Raw genomic sequence first — 20271 nt, 5'->3', positions numbered from 1 at the left:
CCTAGTGGTCACATGACTGCAATTTACATTTTCTTTCATTTTTTGGCAAAACTTGGCCATAGAGAACAATGTGGTTGCTTAATGGTATACAATTAGACACCATGTTAAACAAGGTTGTAACATTAGGTCTGGTCATATGGTGATCTGATTTATGACTATTAAAACTTACAATCATAATTACCTCATTCAATTACCATCATAGCATATGACTACCTGCACTATGCTAAAGAAGGAAGGGGGGGGGGGATTTTCCATTGATCGCACTGTTGCACCTAATTAGCTTCAATACATGCCTGATTCAGATATTATATTTTATTCTAACAAACCATGAGTTGTCTGATCACAAAAAATGAGCTGTCTGATCACATTGTCGATTCTTGCCATTCTTCATATGCCCAGTTTAGATATTTTTTAAAAAAAGTATTCCACCTTACCCAAACAGGAAAGCCAGTTTATAAATAACATAGAAAACTAAAATCAGATTAGGGGAATTCTTACTTTATATGATATAGTAAATTATGCAATTGAAATGGACATTGAACTAGTAGCTTTTCCCAATCCCTTGTTCTATTTCTGCACCAGAAATGAAAGATCTATAGTTGAGACATTTGGACAACAACTTGAACAACAAGAGCCTAGGCAATTTTCCTGCCTGCTATGCATGTAGAAGGCCATTTCTTAATGTGCTTAACTAAAGCTCCATTTTTATTAATGATTTCCCATTATTTATTCCTCACAAAAGGTAAGAGAAAGGGTGTCGGTTCTTACCTGAGACGCCTCTTCTCATAGGGTGGAGGCAGCATCCAGGCTGGGTTAACCTTCATCCACTCATCGCGAGGATTGAGTCTGGTAAAGTTGTTAAGCCATGCCCCTGTTGCTAGGCAGACTCAGCTTTTGCCGAAGAAAAACTCCAGACGCAGTGCATCATCTGTCTCAGTCATTATGTACATATAATCCGGACATCAACATGAATATTCCTGCTGAGGTTTCTAATGTAGAGGTCAGTCACATAACTCAATCACATGAATAGCATCATCAATTAAGGACAAAAACGGCCCCTTTTTGAACCAGTTTCGTGCAGGGAGGGGATGGATGCTGCCTCCACCCTATGAGAAGAGGCATCTCAGGTAAGAACCAACGCCCTTTCTCCATAGTGGTGGAGGCAGCATCCAGGCTGGGACGTACCAAAGCTGTACCTGTCCCAGGGAGGGTCTAGGACTGGTTCGGTGAAGTCTCAGCCCTAACCACTGACTGTAGCACTCTGCGGCCAAAGGCCACATCTGCAGATGCAAAGGACTCCAGTTTGTAGTTCTTGATAAAAGCCGACGGAGTGGCCCAAGTCGCGGCCCTGCAAATTTCCTGCAAGGAGGCCTGAGCAGCCCAGGCCGCTGAGGTGGCCACACTCCCTGTAGAATGCATGGTATTTCTTACCCGGCACCTGTGAGGATTGGGACTGGTAAACCAATGAAATGCAGGTGCTCGACCACCTGCCTATGGTAGGGGAGGTAACTTTATCGCCTAAGGAAGCCGGCTGGAAGGACACAAAGAGAATCTCAGATTTTCGAAATTCAGACCTGCGTTTCAAATAAATCTTGAGAGCCTTCCTTACATCCAAAGTGTGCCACTTGTGTTTCAACGGGGGGGGGGGGGGGGGAACCAACACGACCTTGGCCTTCTCCGCAATGATTTTCTGGATTACTCTGGGAAGAAGAGGAAATGGGGAAAAGGCGTATAGAAGGCCAGGTGGCCAGCTGCATCGCAAGGCATCCACCCCCTCCGACTGTTGTGCTGGGAACCGAGAGTAGAACCGCAGGAGCTGGGTGTTGTTGGGGGTGGCGAATAGATCGATCACCATCATGTCGAATCTGTCCACAATGTCCTGGAAAATCGAGGGGTGCAGGTGCTATTCAGAATTGTCCAGAACCTCATGGCTGAGCCAATCTGTCTGCACATTCATCAAAATATGCTCCGTGGTGAGAGAAAGCAAGTTCCTCTCGGCCCAAAGTCCCAACTTCATGGCTTCGTCCACGAGGGACCGTGATTTGGTACCCCCCTGGCGGTTTATGTGCACCTTGGCAGACACATTGTCTGTTAACACAAGCACGTTTACCCGCCACTGATGGAAGGAAGTGACGGAGAACCAGGTGAACCACCCTCAACTCCAGCCAGTTGATATTGTGGATGCGGTCCACCTGGTCCCACTTGCCTTGTGCTACCTGGGCCTGAAGGTGGACCCCCCAGCCAAAAAGACTGGCATCTGTCGTGACAGTCAAAGAATCCTGGTCCTTGAAAAGTTGGCCATTGGTGATGGCCTGAGACATCCACCACCTGAGGGAATGGGAGATCTCCGCCGGGATGCACACCTTGGCCAAGAAACAGCTTAAGAGTCTCCTCTGAAAAGGCAAGAGGAACCACTGGAGGTCTCTTGAATGCAAACGCTCCCATGGAACAATCCCAATGGCCGACACCATGGTACCCAGCAATTTAGAGAGGGAAGCCAAGGAACACCTCCATGTCCTGGACGCCTGAACTGCCAAGGCCCTGAGAGAGTCCTGTCGATCGCGGGACAAGAAAACCCTGCATTCAGCTGTGTTGATCAACGCCCCCAAATGCACCAACCTGGTGGATGGATGGAAGTGGCTCTTGGGTACGTTGATCAAGAACCCATGGTCCTGAAGGGCCTGAATGGTAGTTGCCAGGTCCCTTCGTGTCTGCCTGGGTGACGAAGATTGAATAAGAATGTCATCAAAGTAGGCCTGTATTCTAATAGGCACCTCCCATAGTGCCACGACCAAGGCCGTTAGCACCTTCATAAGGACAGTCAAGGACAGTCCAAAGGGAAGGGCAGTATATTGGAAATGCTGCCCCAGGTAAGAAAAATGGAGAAACTGTCTATGGAGGGGCAAAACAGGAATATGGAGGTAGGCCTCCGTTAAGTCAATTGAAGTTAAAAAATTACCATATCTGATGGAACCCAAAATGGTATGCAAAGAATGCATCTTGAAGTGTTAATAACAAATGAACTTGTTTAATTTTTTAAGATCAAGGATGGCTCTCCAGCCCCCCGAGGCCTTAGGAATGACAAAGATTGAATAAAACCCCAGCACGCATTCGTTCGCTGGTACCGGTTGTATTGCCCGTATGTCAAGGAGATGTTGGACCGCCTCCTGCATGAGACATCTGGGAGCTGGGTTGGATGAGACCAGGCAGGTCCTGAAGAGCCTAGGGAGCTTGGAGATGAACTCAAGGGCAAGACCTTCTCTAACAGTTGATCTAACCCAAACGTCGGAGGTGGTTGTGTCCCACACATCAGCAAAGAGGGACAACCTACCCCCGATAGAATAACTGGCCCCTGAGGTGGTGATAACATCCCCCCTCCTGTAGGACGCCTGTAGTACTTTCCCCACTGATAGCAGTCAGGTTGGGCTCTCTGCCTGGAAGAGTATATGAGTATGCTGCCTATATCCCTGGTTCCCATAGTCTGCCCGCCGAAAGGAAGAACCATAGCCCTGGTTCTGAAAGGACGAACCAAAGTCTTGCCCTCAAAAGGAGGAACGCCTGGGATAAGGAGCCTGACGATTGAAGCCCTTCTTAGGTTCAGTATGGAGGACCTTCCTCTTCTTCTTATTCTCCACCAGATAGGGATCCAAGGCATTCCCAAATTGCCTTTGAATGGAGCAGAAGCCAATCGCCACTTGTGGCGCACATCAGCCTGCCACTGCCGAAGCCACAGGAGCCTGCGGGATGCCACTGAGGAAGCCATGGCCCTAGCTGCAAATCTGGCAGACAGGGTAGCATCCGAAGCAAATTGCACAGCTGCCACTAGCTTCGTGATGTCCTGGTGTGCACGTATATCTGTGATGGGGATACGCTGTTGCAGGTCATGAAGCCAAAGAAGACAGGGTCGTGTGAAAAAGGAGGCCATGGTAGAGGCCCGGACTGCCCAAGCAGATGCCTAGTGTCCTCTTTGCAGTGTGAGGTCTGCCTTCTTTTTTTCTGACTTCAGGACATCCTCTGGAGCCCCTGGCATATGGGCTGGCGTATAGAGAGCAATTACTGGAGCATCTATATTAGGGATAGACAGAAATTGTGCCAATTCATTAGCAACATTGAATTTTTTTTATCTGAGGCGGAGGGGCTTGGCCCAGATGTGGGAGCCACCCATTGTCGCTGAATTAAATCCACAAATATCTTTGGCATTGGCACTGTTTCAGCTTGCAGAAACTGCTCAGAATACAAGGATTCAGCGCAAACAATTGCTGGTTGAGGGGTGGAAGCTGCTGGCTGGGACCCAATTTTTGAGACTACTTTGGCTTTGCATAGCAAGGATTGGAAAAGAGCCGGAGGGAATAGGCCTGAGAAGATTTTTTGCTCCGTCTCCCTGCCCTCATCCTCAGATAGCTCAGCCTCCTTGAGTTCGCCCTCCTCTGATTCAGAGGAATCATCCTGGTCCTTCTGATCAGATACCACCTGCCCTGCAGGGTCTGCAATTGGAGTAGGACCCAGCGGTGTTGCTACAGGGGCATTAGCCTGTCTTTGTGCCAGGACATCCCATTGTTGCAACCCTGCTGTGATGCCCTGTGATATGGCACTGGCAATAATATCTTGAAGTTAGCCAAATACATAGGATGTGCCTGGCCCAGAATTGCTGCGCTGGAGGTGGATGGGAGCGCATCCATTCTCTGGACAGCTGGTGGAAGCATGTCATCCCTGACAGGCAGAGAGGCCTGAGGCTCTTGAGCAGGCCCCCAGATATTTGAGACTTCAATAGGAAAGATGGGATTAAGAGGAACCTCCCTATTCTGACTGCTCCTGGGGAAAGCAGCAATGATAATTGGCCTTGAGCTGGAGGTGGCTGATTAGATGGCTGGGTGGAAGAAGCCTTTTTACTGGCTGCTTTCTTATAAATATGTTCTAGTGCTTTGTCTTTTTGCTTTTCATAGCGCAAACTGGGCTTAGATGACTTTTTTTATTTTTTTGCTGTAACTGCGGTTCACACAGTTTTCTTGCTAGAATTGCCCAATTCCCTGCCATCAGTTGTGGAGGACAAGGGGAGGAATGAGGCGCCAAGGCCCCTTCAGATGACTGAACGACTTGTGCCTCCTCAGGCAACTCTGGCGGTGTCACGGCAGTTTCAGCATTAAGAGCAGCTGCCATGCTTGCTACTGACAGAAACTGCCACGGAGCCCACGCTTAAAAACAATAAGATCGCTATTAACGCTGTTCGCACAGTCACTTTAGCGGCACTTCAATCAAAATTTTTGTGATCTTCTTCCCTTTAACTCTTCCTTTCGGTTGCTCCGCAGTAGCGTGTATTTTGTTTATAATATAGTCACAGAGCTGCCGTGGTTCGTTGCTCAATTGTCTGACAGGAGCGGCGGAGCGTGTTCCCAGCAGGGAGCTGAGGGAGCAATTAACACTTCCGATGGGATGAAAGGGCAGTTAGAAACTTGAAGCCGAAGGTAAGCATCGTTGATTTTGAGGCGAGGGAAGCCGTTTGCAGCCGTTACAGTCGTTCCAGCCCTAACAACAGCTTACGTGCCCTGACAGGGCTTAGAGGCTCAGACCCCTTCCCAAATCACTGTCCCTGCGAGGGACGTCTGATAACGGGGTCTCGTCCAATTCTTGACAACTTACAAACTCATTAAAATAACAATCCAACGATTTTAAGACCGGAGAAAGACAATGATGCAGCTGCCCTCATTGAGGGACTGAGTCGAAATCTGGGTCTGCCTAGCAACAGGGGCGTGGCTTAACAACTTTACCAGACTCAGTCCTCGCGATAAGTGGATGAAGGTTAACCCAGCCTGGATACTGCCTCGACCACTATGGAGAAGATTGAACAAAAAATTACAACAGTTAATTATTCCTGTTTGACAGAGACCAGATGCACTAAAGGTTGCCCAGTAAATCTGTATCTCCTATCTATAGGATTCCAAAATTAATGTCCACTAATGACCCCATAACACTCACTCATCTGGCCTCAGAGCAGCTTCCTTTTAGGAACCTTGTTCCATTCCCCAGTAGCTGCAAGCATGCACTGTGACTTCCACCTATGACCATAGGACATCTCCTGCGGCTCCTGAATTGTCTTTGTTCCCCTCCACTTTGGCCCTGCCGGTGCAGAGCAGAAGGGAAAAAAGGTTCTACGACTTGGGTGATTCTTCTACTGGGTGGCATTGGGTCAGCTGCCTTGAGCAGGAGGTTGGACTAAAAGACCTCCAAGGCCCCTTCTAACCCTAGGATTCTGTGTTCCTATGTTAGACTTGCATCAAAAGCATTAGTTAGTTTTCAACTTACATCCATTTATTTAATGACTGCTGAAAGCTACAATGGTACTGAAAAAAAGTGAGTAATGACCAATTCGCACATTTATGACTGTTGTAGCATCTCCACAGTCACAGGATCAAACTTCGGATGCTTCGCAACCGGCATGTACTTACAATGGTTGCAGCATCCCAAGGTCCTAGGACTGTCATTTGCAATCTTCCTAGGGAGTTTCTGATAAGCAACATCAATGGGTGAAAAAGATTCACTCAATGACTGTATGATTCATTAAACAATTGTAAACATTCACTTAACAACCATGGCAAAATGGTTGTAAAACAGGGCATGATTCACTTAACTGCCTTGCTTAACAATAGAAATGTTGGGCTCACTTGTGGTAATAAATCAAGAATGACCTGTATCTGAGTTATTTCATACTGAAACAACAGAAAGAAGAACACAAAATATACTCAGAATTTTACCATTTTTTTTCCATTTTCTACTTTTTAAATTTCTGTACCTTGTAGGAGGCACATCAATGTTTGAAGATACAACTTTGCGCTTCTGTTCAAGAAGACAGATAGAACGAGTATTTTCTTTTTCATGATCATGAATTCTGCCAATTTTTTTGGTGTCTGCTGTTTTTGAATCTTCTTCCTTCATAGCCAACACAAAAAATTGCTGATCTGAGAGTTTTTGATTTAGATCACTTTTTAGATCTTCCTTTTGAAATGCTGCAAAGGTCATTTCACGCTTTATGCTGGTTACCTGAAAAATAAAATACATATATTATTAGGTTTCTCACAATTCATTTTAAAAGAGTGAGTAGACTGGGTTAGCCCCGACCCTGCTGACCTTGGGGCATTGGATATGCAATTGACTTTGTTGATGGTTAGTTGCTCTGTGTTTTCATTTTATATAAATTTTATTCGTTTTATTTACTGTACTGTAACCCGCCTAGTCACATATGAGTCACATATATGAGATGAACGGCCACATAAAGCAAATAAATAAATGCTGGTGCAATGTTTTTTTTTGGGGGGGGGACATGTTACTCTACATACAAAATTAGGCCATGTAATTTATTATAGATCTTTCTTGTAAAAATCAGTGCTGTTGGCCAGCATATTTTGATACCTGAACAGTACTTGCTATCGTAAAAATATTTCCGTAATGAAGCTTGAACAGGATACCTTGCCACTAAAAATAATTTTTTAGCAAAGAAACTGTCAAAATGTCTAGTTATATTTCATTTATGATGTAACTGTGGAGTCATTAGACAGGTAGGAGAAGCTTCTAAACAATTTTGATCAGCTTTCTATATTTTGGATATCAGAAGATATTTTCTTCCCTAATAGACAAAGCTGACACTGTCTTATCCAAAATGATCTTGTCTGGCCAGTTGGGACATGAAGAGAGGTACATCTTTTACTACCTCCTCCACAACCATCAAAACTACCCCTTGCATTACACTTGAAATTCACAGGAATGTGGGTCAGAACACAGGACTTTTTGGAGGTAACACCATTTCTGGAAACTGTTCCACATGAAGATAGATACATCAGGTCCTCACTCCCAATTTTCAGGAACCTACCCAAAACCTTTCTTATAAAACAAGATAATGGTTTTCATGCTGAGCTGTAGAGATTGAGAATTTCATCTAATTTATTATTTTATTTTTGAACGTATATGGAGATTCTCATTCATTCATCCATGTCATGGTTGTCCCAAAGGGGCTTTTTTCAAGAGGCAACTGGACTTTCAAACATCCTTTTTCTCAGGTTATTCTACCTCATGGGATTCTGCTTGTGCTCTGAGATTACCAGTCCAGGTGGCAAATAAATGTAACCAACAATGGTTATGTAGATCAAGCTTATTTGAAAATGAATATGTTCATTGATATGTCTCTTCTTTATTTCTTTTCCCCAAAAAAGTTCTTTTAAAATTGGACTTCATGTTAACTATATACCGGTATTTATCACTAAAACTTTCTCCTCATGAAAAACCGCATGATACTTCAGTTTTGTGAGATTAGGAGTTTAGGGATAATTTGTCAATTTCTTTGCCTTCCAGATTTTAGGCAACTTACTTGAAAGTACTGTACCTTCTTTTAATTATTTGTTTGCAGAGCTGGACTGAAGGGAAAGTCCATAGTACTTTACATTCTCCAAGCAGCAGAACAATGTACTAGATAATTGAAGTTACAATGAGGTTTAGATTCATTTTTGAAGATCTGGTAGTTAAAAGAAGGATTCGCAATACAGAAAGATGTATTCATTTCAATATGACACATTTAAAGGATAAAACACATAGCAGTCCCTATGTGCACGTCTAAATATTAAAAGCAAAAAATGTTTAAAAATATTTTAAAAATCCAGCAGCTATTTCATAAATAAAATTAGAACAATTATTTAAGAACAAAAAATGATTTCCAAGCTTTTTATCTTTTGATATACAGCCCAATGACACAAGACTAAGAAAACATATTTCCTCTATATTTTAAAGCAAAAGGCTCAAAATATTAAATAAACTCTATTTTCATAAGTAAAACTTTCACCGAAATAATCACGAACATATTTGAAGGAAAAACGGCAGAAAAGAAGTTATTTGACAGAGAAGCTGATTTTCAACCATTTACAGTAGCTCTGCAGAAACTTGATGCTAATTCTGAGACAATTCACTAAATCTGTGTAACTAGATAATGATTTAACACGGCTTTGCGTAAGATGTCTTCATAATGGTGGTTAGCTAGCTGTGTATATCTTTCAGAAAGCATAACATTTATTTTTATACATCATCAGGGATCCATTATTTGGGACAAGCAAAATACTACAAAGAGAGATTAATCAGTGTTTGGATAGTAGCACAATTAATTGGTTAAAGACAATTGCCAGTTTAAAAACTTCAACCAGCTACTATTTCATAACATATTAACCTAGCTGTTACATGATATGCTGAATTATAAACTAATCTTATGCAATACGTTTGTACAAAATATTTAGGCTAAAAAAAAAGTTAGGCAACTTGTGGTCTAGTGTATTGTGCTAATGTACCCACCATAGCACTATATATGTTCAAAAGCCTTGTAAAGTCCATTATATAGCTAACTTTATATATGTAAGTGTAAATGTACCAATAAGTATGGACACACACACACACACACAGTATTATTTCTATATGGGAAATAGGAACCATGACCATTTTTTCCCAAACCAAATTTATTTCATATGCTCACCACATTTGAAAATAAGTGAACATTAAAGTATGCTTTTGAATTATTTAAATCACTTAATAAATATTTTCAAAACCATGTTTTCAGAAATTCTGCTTCAAATATAAATATTATCAGGGCTTGTTCCAGATTTGAAGGCTTATCTGCATAATACTATACTATGCTATAGTCCTCTACTTATATCCATTCATTTAGTTCAAAGTTACATGTTGAGTATTTATATTTTTATTGCATTTTGTTTGTGTTGTGTATAGGTTTTATATAATTTTATCCTTTTAATGTTGTAAGTTGCCCAGAGTTATCGTGTAGTAAGATGGGCGGGCAATACATTTAATAAATAAAATCTATATTACTAATGTATTGAAAAAAATTAAGGCAGATGCATTGTCAACGGTGATGGGATATAGCAGCAACTTTCTCTGTCATGGTTTCCTTTTAACTCTTATTACCTATCTTGTATTGGGAGTTGAGTTCATTCAATTGACACGAATAATTTCTAATGAATTAATTCAACATATTGTAGCCTAGCTGTTATTTATCCCTGCTCTCCTAGCTTTTTCCTACCTTTTCCTACCTTTTTAGGAAAGTTGCCTGAAGTAAGGCAATCATAAACAACTTTTACAGAACCTACACACATCTGCCATGAAATCACCATGAGTACAGCCTGATTTCCAACAGGTTTTATTTATTATTGAATGGAAATATAATGCCCTTTTAAAGCCAGATTTGTACATATTTAGACTCCGGGCCAAGATCTGTGGACTGCGGGTTGGGAGGAGCATCTTTTACTATCCTCCTTAAGCAGCAATATCATTTGAGATTATGCTGCCACTTTTTATAATGCAGATGCACATATTTTGCTACATGCTGGGATAGTGAACTTAATTTCTTATTCACATTAAGAGGATTACAGTCAAGAGATATTAAATGACAAAAAAGCAAGTCAGCTTGATTTGGGTTAAAATAATTCAGTGCAGGTTCCCCCCCCCCCCCCAAACTTGGCAATTTTATGTTGTGTGGATTTCAACTCCTACTGGCTGGGACTTGAAGTCCACATGTATTAAAGTTATACTATTAACTCTTGACCCAAACCTAGTATCATGATTGGAAGAAATGGTTCAACACTGAATATTCTCAGTCTTTGTAATTTATGTGCTTTTGCCTTCCTGGTTCAATTCACTACAAGGGAGAGAAATGTTTTGAGACCTGAAGTACACACAGCCCACAGAGGTCCATCGGAACAGGAGTGCGGGAAACTGGAAGCATAATTCCTAATCTCTTTGAGAAGGGGAACAACAAGTGTTAGTACTGAGTTATGTATGCCACAGTTAAATATTAAAGAAAATTTCTCAATCCCATTTTCAAATCCTGCCATCCCCATACTTGTGATTTGGGTCCACCCACTCTGTGGCTTCAAGCCTGCTCTAGATATTAAAGCCACTGTCCTTCAAGAAGTAACCAACCTCACCACACAGATAATTAAACACTACTGGAGACAGATTACAGGAGACAGAATTCACAAGTTAAAGTACTTTTGAGAATTCTTAAAACATTCACTTTTGGATTTTAAGTCCCAAGCATTCTACCACTGGAGGAGAGTCGTGTTAATTGATGGCACAAAAAAATCAGAACACTGAACAAAACCAACATGCTTATCCATGTTACTAAAATTTGTTAGTATTTGATATATTTGATATATGACAAAATGCCTACCATATGTTAGAATGAGAAGTATGATTGAACGCATCTTGAGTAATTTTGCTAGTTTTCAGAACTTTCTACCAAGTTTACAAAATAATTTCCAGTGAAATAATCAATAATGGCAAATAAACTATGCAAATTATATATATATATATATATATATAAATAAATAAAATGTTGTATTTGTGCTGATAAATAAATAAAGGGAGACTAGTATAGATGTATTTCAAGCTATTTAGCTCTCATCAGATGGCCATACCCTTACTGGGATTTGAATATTTATTTATCAGCACAAATACAACACAAATGTAACAAAAGGCAACAGTAAAAATATTGGGTTTCTGTCTGGATGGTCTCTTGTGATGAGCCGATGGACAGAGAATGGAAGTAGTGAACTTCCTCCCATATTTGGGCATACCAGGGGTTGTGACTTTAAATATATATATATATATATATATATGTATGTATGTATGTATGTATGTATGTATGTATGTATGTATACATACATACATACATACACACACACACACACACACACACACACACACATATATATATATATCCTACAACGTCTGATGGGCCTTGAGACCTGAGGACTTGGTTTTATGGAATGGTCCACCAGTATGCGGACGATACTCAGTTGTATCTGTCCGCCCCGTGCCAACTCAATGAAGCGGTGGACGTGATGAACCGGGGCCTTGAGGCTGTTAAAGACTGGATGAGAGCTAACAAACTGGTACTCAACCCGGAAAAGACCGAGTGGCTGTTGTGTTTTCCTCCCAAAAATTTGGCTAACGTTCCACCAATCAGGCTGGGGGGGCAAAACTTATCCCCCTCAGATAGGGTCCGCAACTTGGGAGTCCTCCTGGATCCACAGCTGAGTTTTGACCACCACTTGTCGGCTGTGACCAGGGGGGCATTTGCCCAGGTTCGCCTGGTGCGCCAGTTGCGGCCCTACCTGAACCGGGAGGCTCTCACAACAGTCACTCGAGCCCTTGTGATCTCTAGGCTGGAATACTGCAATGTGCTCTACATGGGGCTGCCCTTGAGGAGCATCCGGCGACTTCAGCTAGTCCAGAACGCGGCCGCGCGAGTGATCATGGGCGCACCACGGTTCGCCCATATAACACCAATCCTCCGTGAGCTGCGCTGGCTACCTGTTGATCGCCGGGTGCACTTCAAGGTTTTACTTACCACCTATAAAGCGCTCCATGGTAGTGGATCTGACTATTTGAGAGACCGCCTCCTGCCAATCACCTCCCTGCGTCCCATCAGATCGCACAGAGTAGGCCTCCTCCGAATTCCATCCGCCAGTCAGTGCCGACTGGCGACTACGCGGAGGAGAGCCTTCTCAGTTGCTGCTCCGACATTATGGAACAACCTCCCCGTGGAGATCCGTACCCTCACCACAGTCCAGGCCTTCCGCACAGCCGTTAAGAACTGGCTATCCCGTCAGGCCTGGGGATAGGATTACTCTCACCCCGCCCGAATGTTGAGTGAATGTTGTGTTTTTACGATCAATTTTCTTTTAATCACGATTCCTTTCTTTTTAAGTCTTGTCTTGCACTCCCTTCCCTTCACTGTTGTAAGCCGCCCTGAGTCCCCTCAGGGAAAAGGGCGGCATATAAATTTTCAATAAAATGAAAAAATGAAATGAAAATGAAGGTTATGAGTTTTTCTTCATAATCAAACACCATTCTTCTGTATGTGTGTATGTGTAACAGTGTTTCAGAAAGTAAGTAAATTAAAGGCCAGACAGTAAAGAGTATTGTACTCACTGAAGGTGGCAGATGATTATATATACCTCAGCATAATATGCTCAGAAATATGCCAAGGTGTATCAGACTATGAATGAATAGAAGATTCCTTAACCGAGCCTCTTGACATGTTTCTTACATTTCCTGAGGGGACTTGGTGGTGTCAGGTTTGGGCACAACCAAGAACATACCTACAACCCCCACAAAGAGACATAATTTCTGCAGGTTAATGAAGAATCATCAATCAATTACACCCCAAGTGAAGTACTGAAGTAATTCAACACTGCCTATAAAAGGAGAGATGAAGAAAGAAGTTGAAAGTCCCATCTTCCATTCCATTAAAGTTATGTTCAGAAAATTTTCCTGAAATTCCCATGCCTGTTTTGTTATTTGGTCAATGATAAATAGGTTTCTTGATTCATAATATTTGTGTGACTAAAAGACTGTGAGATTCTTGTAATGTTTAAATAAAGCTTTTTAAATCTGCCTGTAATCTTTTGGTACTGCTGGACAATTCACTGACTTTGCTGTTGTGATACATTAAAAGTTTCCTAATTCTATGGGAGACGGCAAATCTCTTGTTACGCAACTTGGAGATGAAATAGCAATGTATGCAATATGATAGTTAATAAAACAAATGGCCAAAACAATAAATCAAATTTAGAACAAAAGTTTTAAAAGACAAAACTTTTAAACTCTCATTAAACAATGAGCAACTCAAATATATCACGATGCTCATCATAACGGGCAACTCAAATATAGCACAACCCTCGTTTCTATGCTTCTTTTACTAGTGTTTTGTCACTAGATTTCAATATCATGAAGTATAGTTCCACTATTTTCCAGAGTGCTAAAAACAAAAATACAAAACAAAATTGGCATGCAAAATCTCAGTAGGCTTAATATAACTATTTCATTTGTTTTCAGTAACCCTTACCTGAAAAGTACAGAACAGAAGTCCACATTTGTTAGCTCTGGTCTTAGATTAAATATAGCCATCATCTATACGACCTTCATAACTGATAAGTAACTCAGAAGTAGAGAAAGAACAGAAATGAAATGCCTTCAATTTAATAAATATTTTTTCTTTAGTGTCAATGTTTTAAATAGCAATAGCAGTAGACTTATATACCGCTTCATAGGCCTTTCAGGCCTCTCTAAGCGGTTTACAGAGAGTCAGCATATTGCCCCCAACAATCTGGGTCCTCATTTTACCCACCTCGGAAGGATGGAAGGCTGAGTCAAACATGTCCAACCTGTGGCCCATGAATTGCATGCGGCTCTAGACAGTTAGTAATGCAGCTCCACAAGACATAATTTTTTAACAATATATTTAACAATAGTATGTGATTTATATACATTAATTATATGTTATATGTTGCCCAATACAGGAGTGTGATGGCCTATAGGTGAAAACACTCGTTTTCCACTCAGAAGGTTGAGAATTCCATCCTAGGTAGTGATAGATGTTTGTCTACTGCAAACTCCACATAGATGTCAGGAAGGGCATCTTGCCAGGAAACGCTGAGTTCCATTCATTTGCCCAACTCAACCCCAATAAAAAGGGATAACAGAGTTGTAAAAAGAAAAAAAATATATACGGCCCAAGACAATTCCTTTTCACTCAGGACGGCCCAGGCAAGCCAAAAAGTTGGACACCCATGTTCTAGATGGAATATCCTAGGTAAAAAATGAAGTTGTTCTACTTTTCCTTGCCATCCAATACAGCATCAAATATGAAGTCTTTGACTCTGCAGGTTGCTTACAGTGCAAAATGATAGTAAAAAAAAAAAGCTCTACTGTACCCTATGACGCTTAGCTCCTACTTATTTACTTTGCTACATAGACCATACAAAGAATTAATAATTTTAGCCAATTATTTTTGCCGGGGCTTGAATAGTCAAACCATATTCATTGCCTGCCTGTCTTTGATAATCCACCTTCACTCTACACAAACTGAGATTTGAGGTTTCAGAATACAGAATTTGGGGCAGAATTCCATAATTTGGGACAAGGGAAATCACCCAAAAGAAAACTACGGTGTTCAAAGCAAAGTACAAACTCACAATGTTGAGAAAAACTACTGGATTTATTTTCCTATTTAAAATTGCTACACCATATTGCAAGAAATGGGTTATGTTGCTAACAGACTATAGAGAGACCAAAGTATTTGAGACAAAACAAAGCATCTATTCTAATAAAGGTGGTCAATTGCTGGCAATGAGAATGCAGCTCAGAAGATACAGTTGAGCTTAATGTAGGTGGCAATGAAACTTCCATTCAAGAACATTACAAAGTCAATTTAAAATACAGGACTGGTGGTAAATGACAGTTCTGAAGGATGGACATGAATGAACTTTGTTTGTAAGGATTAACATACAATGTGTCTTTCAGAAATATTTCTTGTGAAATATCACAAGATTTTCCTGAGCTGTTTTACTAGCACCAATAAACTCTTCCTGTAATTGTGGAATATGCTTCACAGTGAATCTTTACTAATACCAATGGGAACTGTAGAAATACTCTATTTTATTAAAACAATAAACAGCTAAGAGACTGTTTTAAAACAAATCAATTTCTGTTCATATTTCTTAAAATGTTTCTTCAACATCAACCACTTCTAAATATTCTTTCATTTCTTATACCAGCCTGAGGATGAAGCAGTTTGAAATAGAAGAATTATATCAAAAAATCCTTTCACCAGGAAATCTCTACAGTATTCATGAAAAGAGCTGCAATGTTGTTGCCATGCTAGAAAAAGTGGTATTCTGAGTTTTCCTATATTGCTACATTTGGGGCAAATCAACCTAATTTATATTTATTTTTTTATGTTGTTAATAATTCCTTATTAAATATATTAATTAAATATGGTCAAAGCATCTGAAAAGAGTTATATCTAAAAGTAGTACACTGGCCAGCTGATTTTCGGCCTTCCAGAGGGAGGCGGGAGGTCGTTTTCGCCCTCCCCAGGCTTCAGGAAAGCCTCCGGAGCCTGTAGAGGACGAAAATAGGCCTAACAGAAGTTCGGAAATGAACTTCTGTTGGGCCATTTTTCACCCTTCCCATGCTTCAGAAGGCTTTCCTGAAGCATGGGGAGGGCGAAAAACAGCCAAACGGACCTACCGGAAGTCTGGAGACTTCAGTGAGGCCTACGGCCATGCGCGGGCGAGTTGTGTGCACATGCAAGGGGCGGAGAGAATTGCATTATGGGTGTGGGCACGTGCACATGCGCTATCGCGTGCTTGCATACCCTTTTGGCACCCGAGCAGGAAAAAAACGTTCGCCACCACTAATCTAGACTATGGTCTAGAATGGGAAATCAAAAATAAAAGCAGTGGCCATATATTCTTTCCATATTTCAGGAGGATAACCATATAGACATGAGCACATGATCAACCAAGGGTTATGCTCAACTCAAGAGACTTATTTGTAAATAAAACTATCTTCTCTCTGCAATGTTGTGTACCAGAAAAGATTTTCAAAGCAATTTACTATCCAAAACAATCACATTCAAGAACACTGATCTTCAGTGATATGCCCAATCTAGTCCCTAATTGCTTCCATTTTTCTATTATGGAAAATGATGAATGGTATTCCACCATCAATAAAACAGTATACAGTTTGGTATATAGACTTACAACAGTTCATTTAGTGACCGTTTGAAATTACAATGGCACTGAAAAAAGTGGCCATTTTTCACACTTATGATGTTGTGCATCATGACAGCATCCTTGTGGTCATGTGAACAAAATTCAGAAGCTTGGCAGTTTACTCATATTGTGAAGGTTGCAGTGTCCTGGGGTCATATGATGACCTTTTGTTGCAAGCATAGTCAATGGGGAATCCAGATTCACATAACAATTGTGTTACTGTACTAGTTTAACAACTGCAGTGATTCATTTAACAACTGTGGCAAGAAAGGTTGTTAAAGCAAAGCAAAATTTACATAACAAATGTCTCGCTTAGCAACAGTGGTTTTGGGTTCAATTGTGGTCATGAGTCAAGAACTACCTGTTCAGGTTACTTGAAATTAAGATTTACTTCCTAAATGTAAGATAGCAGTAAAAGTTACTACCATAAACAATTTATTTTTTAAATAATAAACTTACAGAAATAATTTAAGTACACTATGTCATTGCAAGGAATCCATATATCTTTTGCCACTACTGGCAAAGGATGTAAAAGGAACTTGCTTTTATTTCTATAACTCCATTTTTCTACCAAGGAAGCAATACTATTTATTATACTTTTCCTTTTCTTTAACCATCACACTGAATAATTTAAAAAAAAACAATTTTATTATACAGCATGATTTTGTACCTAAAAGAACCTCCAGGAACTTCTGCAAGGGGTAAAAAGCCAAGATAGTGTTGTAATTGTGCAGCTGAAGCCCTATCATTTTGTGTATGTGTATTAATTCATAAACAAAAGGGGTGGAGTTTCAGTCATGCAGTTGTGATTACCATTCAAACTTTTTTGATCTCTCCTTGGATGCTTTTAGAAAGCACAATGGAGATAAAATCTTTCTATCCCCCACTTTGCCATAGATTTTTTAAAAATTTTAATTAGTTCTAATTAAGATGATCAGAAAATAGTATCTGAACTAGTTCAGTCACCAGAAGTTAAGAATGTACAGACATATACCGAGTTCTTCAACATGCGTAATTTTTTGCTAACAAATCCCTTGTTCAGCTTTCTCTAAGTAGCCTGCTTGTTTACTCAGAATACCCACTTTATTTTTTTTAATGTCCTAATTGTATATAAATATATTGAGGAAACTCTGCTGTAAGCAGTTTAGGACAAAAGAACATTTCCACTGGATAGAAAGTTTGCTGAACAACTTCCTTTCTTGCACCATGAAAATCTGAGCCTTTTCTATATGCTACATAGTTTAGCACAAAAATGTTTTTGTACACAAAAACTTTGCTACTTTTTGTTTGGGTCAAGCTTATTCTTCATAACAACAAAAAGTTTTGGCTCCACAAGCAACCACTATATGTCAGGAAGTATTTAGCAACCTGCATAAAAATATGCCATATTCACTACCAATATAATTCTTTGAAAAAAGTCTGTGGAGAAGCCAAATACAAGTAGTGTTTTTCTCGACTTGTCCCTTTACAGTTTTAACAACATGAATATGCTTAGCCTTAAACCGATCTTTTAAGACAGTAGTTGAATTTCACACACTTTGCTAAATCATTATTAGTTATAATATTAGTTTCTCATAGCTGAGAGGAAAAACAACAAAGACCGATAGTATTTGTAGAAACTACTCACAAAGGAGGCCAAAAGCAAACAAGGCATATTTTCTAAAATGCAGTATATAAACTTATTGCATATCAAAAAGTTCATCTGAGTAAAAAAAAAATCACATCAGGAGCAATCATATAGCTATCTACCAAACTTGTAACAATAGGCCATCTTTCTATTTTTAATTAAGTTGATCTGTTTTTGCAAAACTCACTCACTTAATTTTCTAATTTATGCTAATTTAAGGATATGAGCAAACAGAGTTAATACATTAATCACCTACGTTTTCTGATTTTTTTTTTAGTATTGGTTAAATAATACAAGAGAAAAACCTGTAAAGTGAAATGCCAGCAACATATATTATCTATTCCAATTTTTCTTTTACAATAAAATTCAAATAGCTAAAACATGTGTTGAAGAATGTTTTGTCTCAAAATTACACAACAAAATGCAAGAAATCAAAAAGTAAATAAAAAAATATGTACAGCAGGATCACCTACTACTGAAAGCTTTTTTTTCCTTAAGCATATTTCTAAACAACAAAATGTTAATTAGTGTTATCTAGCAGTGAAAGATGTTTTCTGAATAAAAACTAGTTCTGGAAAACTATTGCTATAACTGAGCATACTATTTTTGTTCATTATCTGAACAGAACCTCAAGGTTAATCAAAGCAAATAGGAAATTTATCTACTTAAATCTAGAATGTTTATGGTTTTAAAAGCCAAAAATCAGAATCTTCAATTTAACTGAGCTTTGGATCAATAAGATCAAGAGATAACCTTTGTTAGAATAATTTGGGGCCAAATTTAGTCCATGATGCTGATTCAAGAGCCATGTTTGCTTGTTCAAAATACTTTACACATTTGTCCTTATTATTATTTTAAATTATAAAATTATAACTATGTTTTAGCTGATCTTTCTGCATCTAGTTGTATTGAAGATTTTAAAATGCTGCGTGGAAATTCTGAGTATAAATCACAGCTTTGCTGCAGAAATTGCAGAGATTTGTTTCTCTCGCTCACAAACCAACTTTTGTGCACTAACCAAGCTTTAATTGCTTTTGCTTTTCTAATATAGCTTTTATTTTAATGCCATAGAATATATTTGGTTTCTTTGCATCCTCCCAAAATGGAACCTGTATTTATTTGACAGTAAAATTTATTGAACTTACTGTTACCTTTTGGGTGCTGTAATACACAAACTACTCCTAAGCATGTATTAGAACTGCAGGGTTTATATACAGTTGGTTTTCCTGCACTACAGCAGTTCTACCGGCTGATGTCATTTTTACCTTCTTCCCTTTTTGGCATCCCCCTTGGCCTTTTAAAGCTTTACTATTGTTTCTGTAACATACACTTTAGCTGCATGTATTTCAAAGCTGTGTGTGCCCACATCCCGGCTATTTTTTTAAAATCATCTCTCCAATGGTCATTCCAATCTTGCCCTCTTCCATCAGCCAGCCTTTTTATTGCCATTAAAATTGTTGATCCTGGACACCCACTTTGGTCTAATCATAGAAATCATCCGGCGATAAATTATCTGATCAGGCACAACAGACTTTGTTAAAGGGTTGATTTTTTTAAAATACTGTAAACAACAGCCATCTTTATTTGCACTACACGAGTTAACTGTCTGAGTTGGGGAACAAAACAGGCGAATGCCAACCCTGCAGGGCTGTTAAAACCAGCATGTCATCCCATCCCTTTCCTTGTTTAAATAGGAACACCCTGCTCCCGCCTTTCAGAACATCATTTCTTCTCAAAATAAGATAAATGCATGAAGCCTATTGTTATACAACCTGACAGGCACAGAATCCCTTCTCCGGACCTAGACATTTTAGCTGAACGTAAAGCAGCGGAGGATACAACTCCCCCCCCCCCCCCCCGATCAAGGACGGGATCAAGAAGCTCTGCCCTTCTGTTACAAAGGAGGGGTGGAAACGGCGCCTAATCTTCCGCGCAGCAAAGGCACTCTAGGTATGCTCAGACGCCTCCTGCTCTTTGCACTCTCTCCTATCCTTTCTAACCCTGACTACAACTTGGGGCTGACTTAGCCCTGCTTCA

At 40.0% G+C, this 20271-nt stretch overlaps 1 protein-coding gene across 3 annotated transcripts in view; it reads right to left on the bottom strand.

Annotated features, from left to right (window-relative positions):
* ZNF704 (zinc finger protein 704) overlaps positions 1-20271 on the bottom strand; it is a 52588-nt gene that overhangs the window by 31820 nt on the left and 497 nt on the right. For all 3 annotated transcript variants that reach the window (XM_014060371.2, XM_014060369.2, XM_014060370.2), the window contains exon 2: positions 6788-7035. In XM_014060371.2, the coding sequence (XP_013915846.2) occupies positions 6788-7035 (248 nt within the window). The remainder of the gene's footprint in view (positions 1-6787; positions 7036-20271) is intronic.

Source organism: Thamnophis sirtalis, unplaced genomic scaffold (genome assembly GCF_051295495.1).
Source record: "Thamnophis sirtalis isolate CommonGarterSnake01/CBP01778 unplaced genomic scaffold, rThaSir2_p1.2 scaffold_2, whole genome shotgun sequence".
NCBI lineage: Eukaryota > Metazoa > Chordata > Lepidosauria > Squamata > Natricidae > Thamnophis > Thamnophis sirtalis.
The sequence above is the reverse complement of the archived record's forward strand: the minus strand, read 5'-3'. Positions and strand labels throughout refer to the sequence as shown.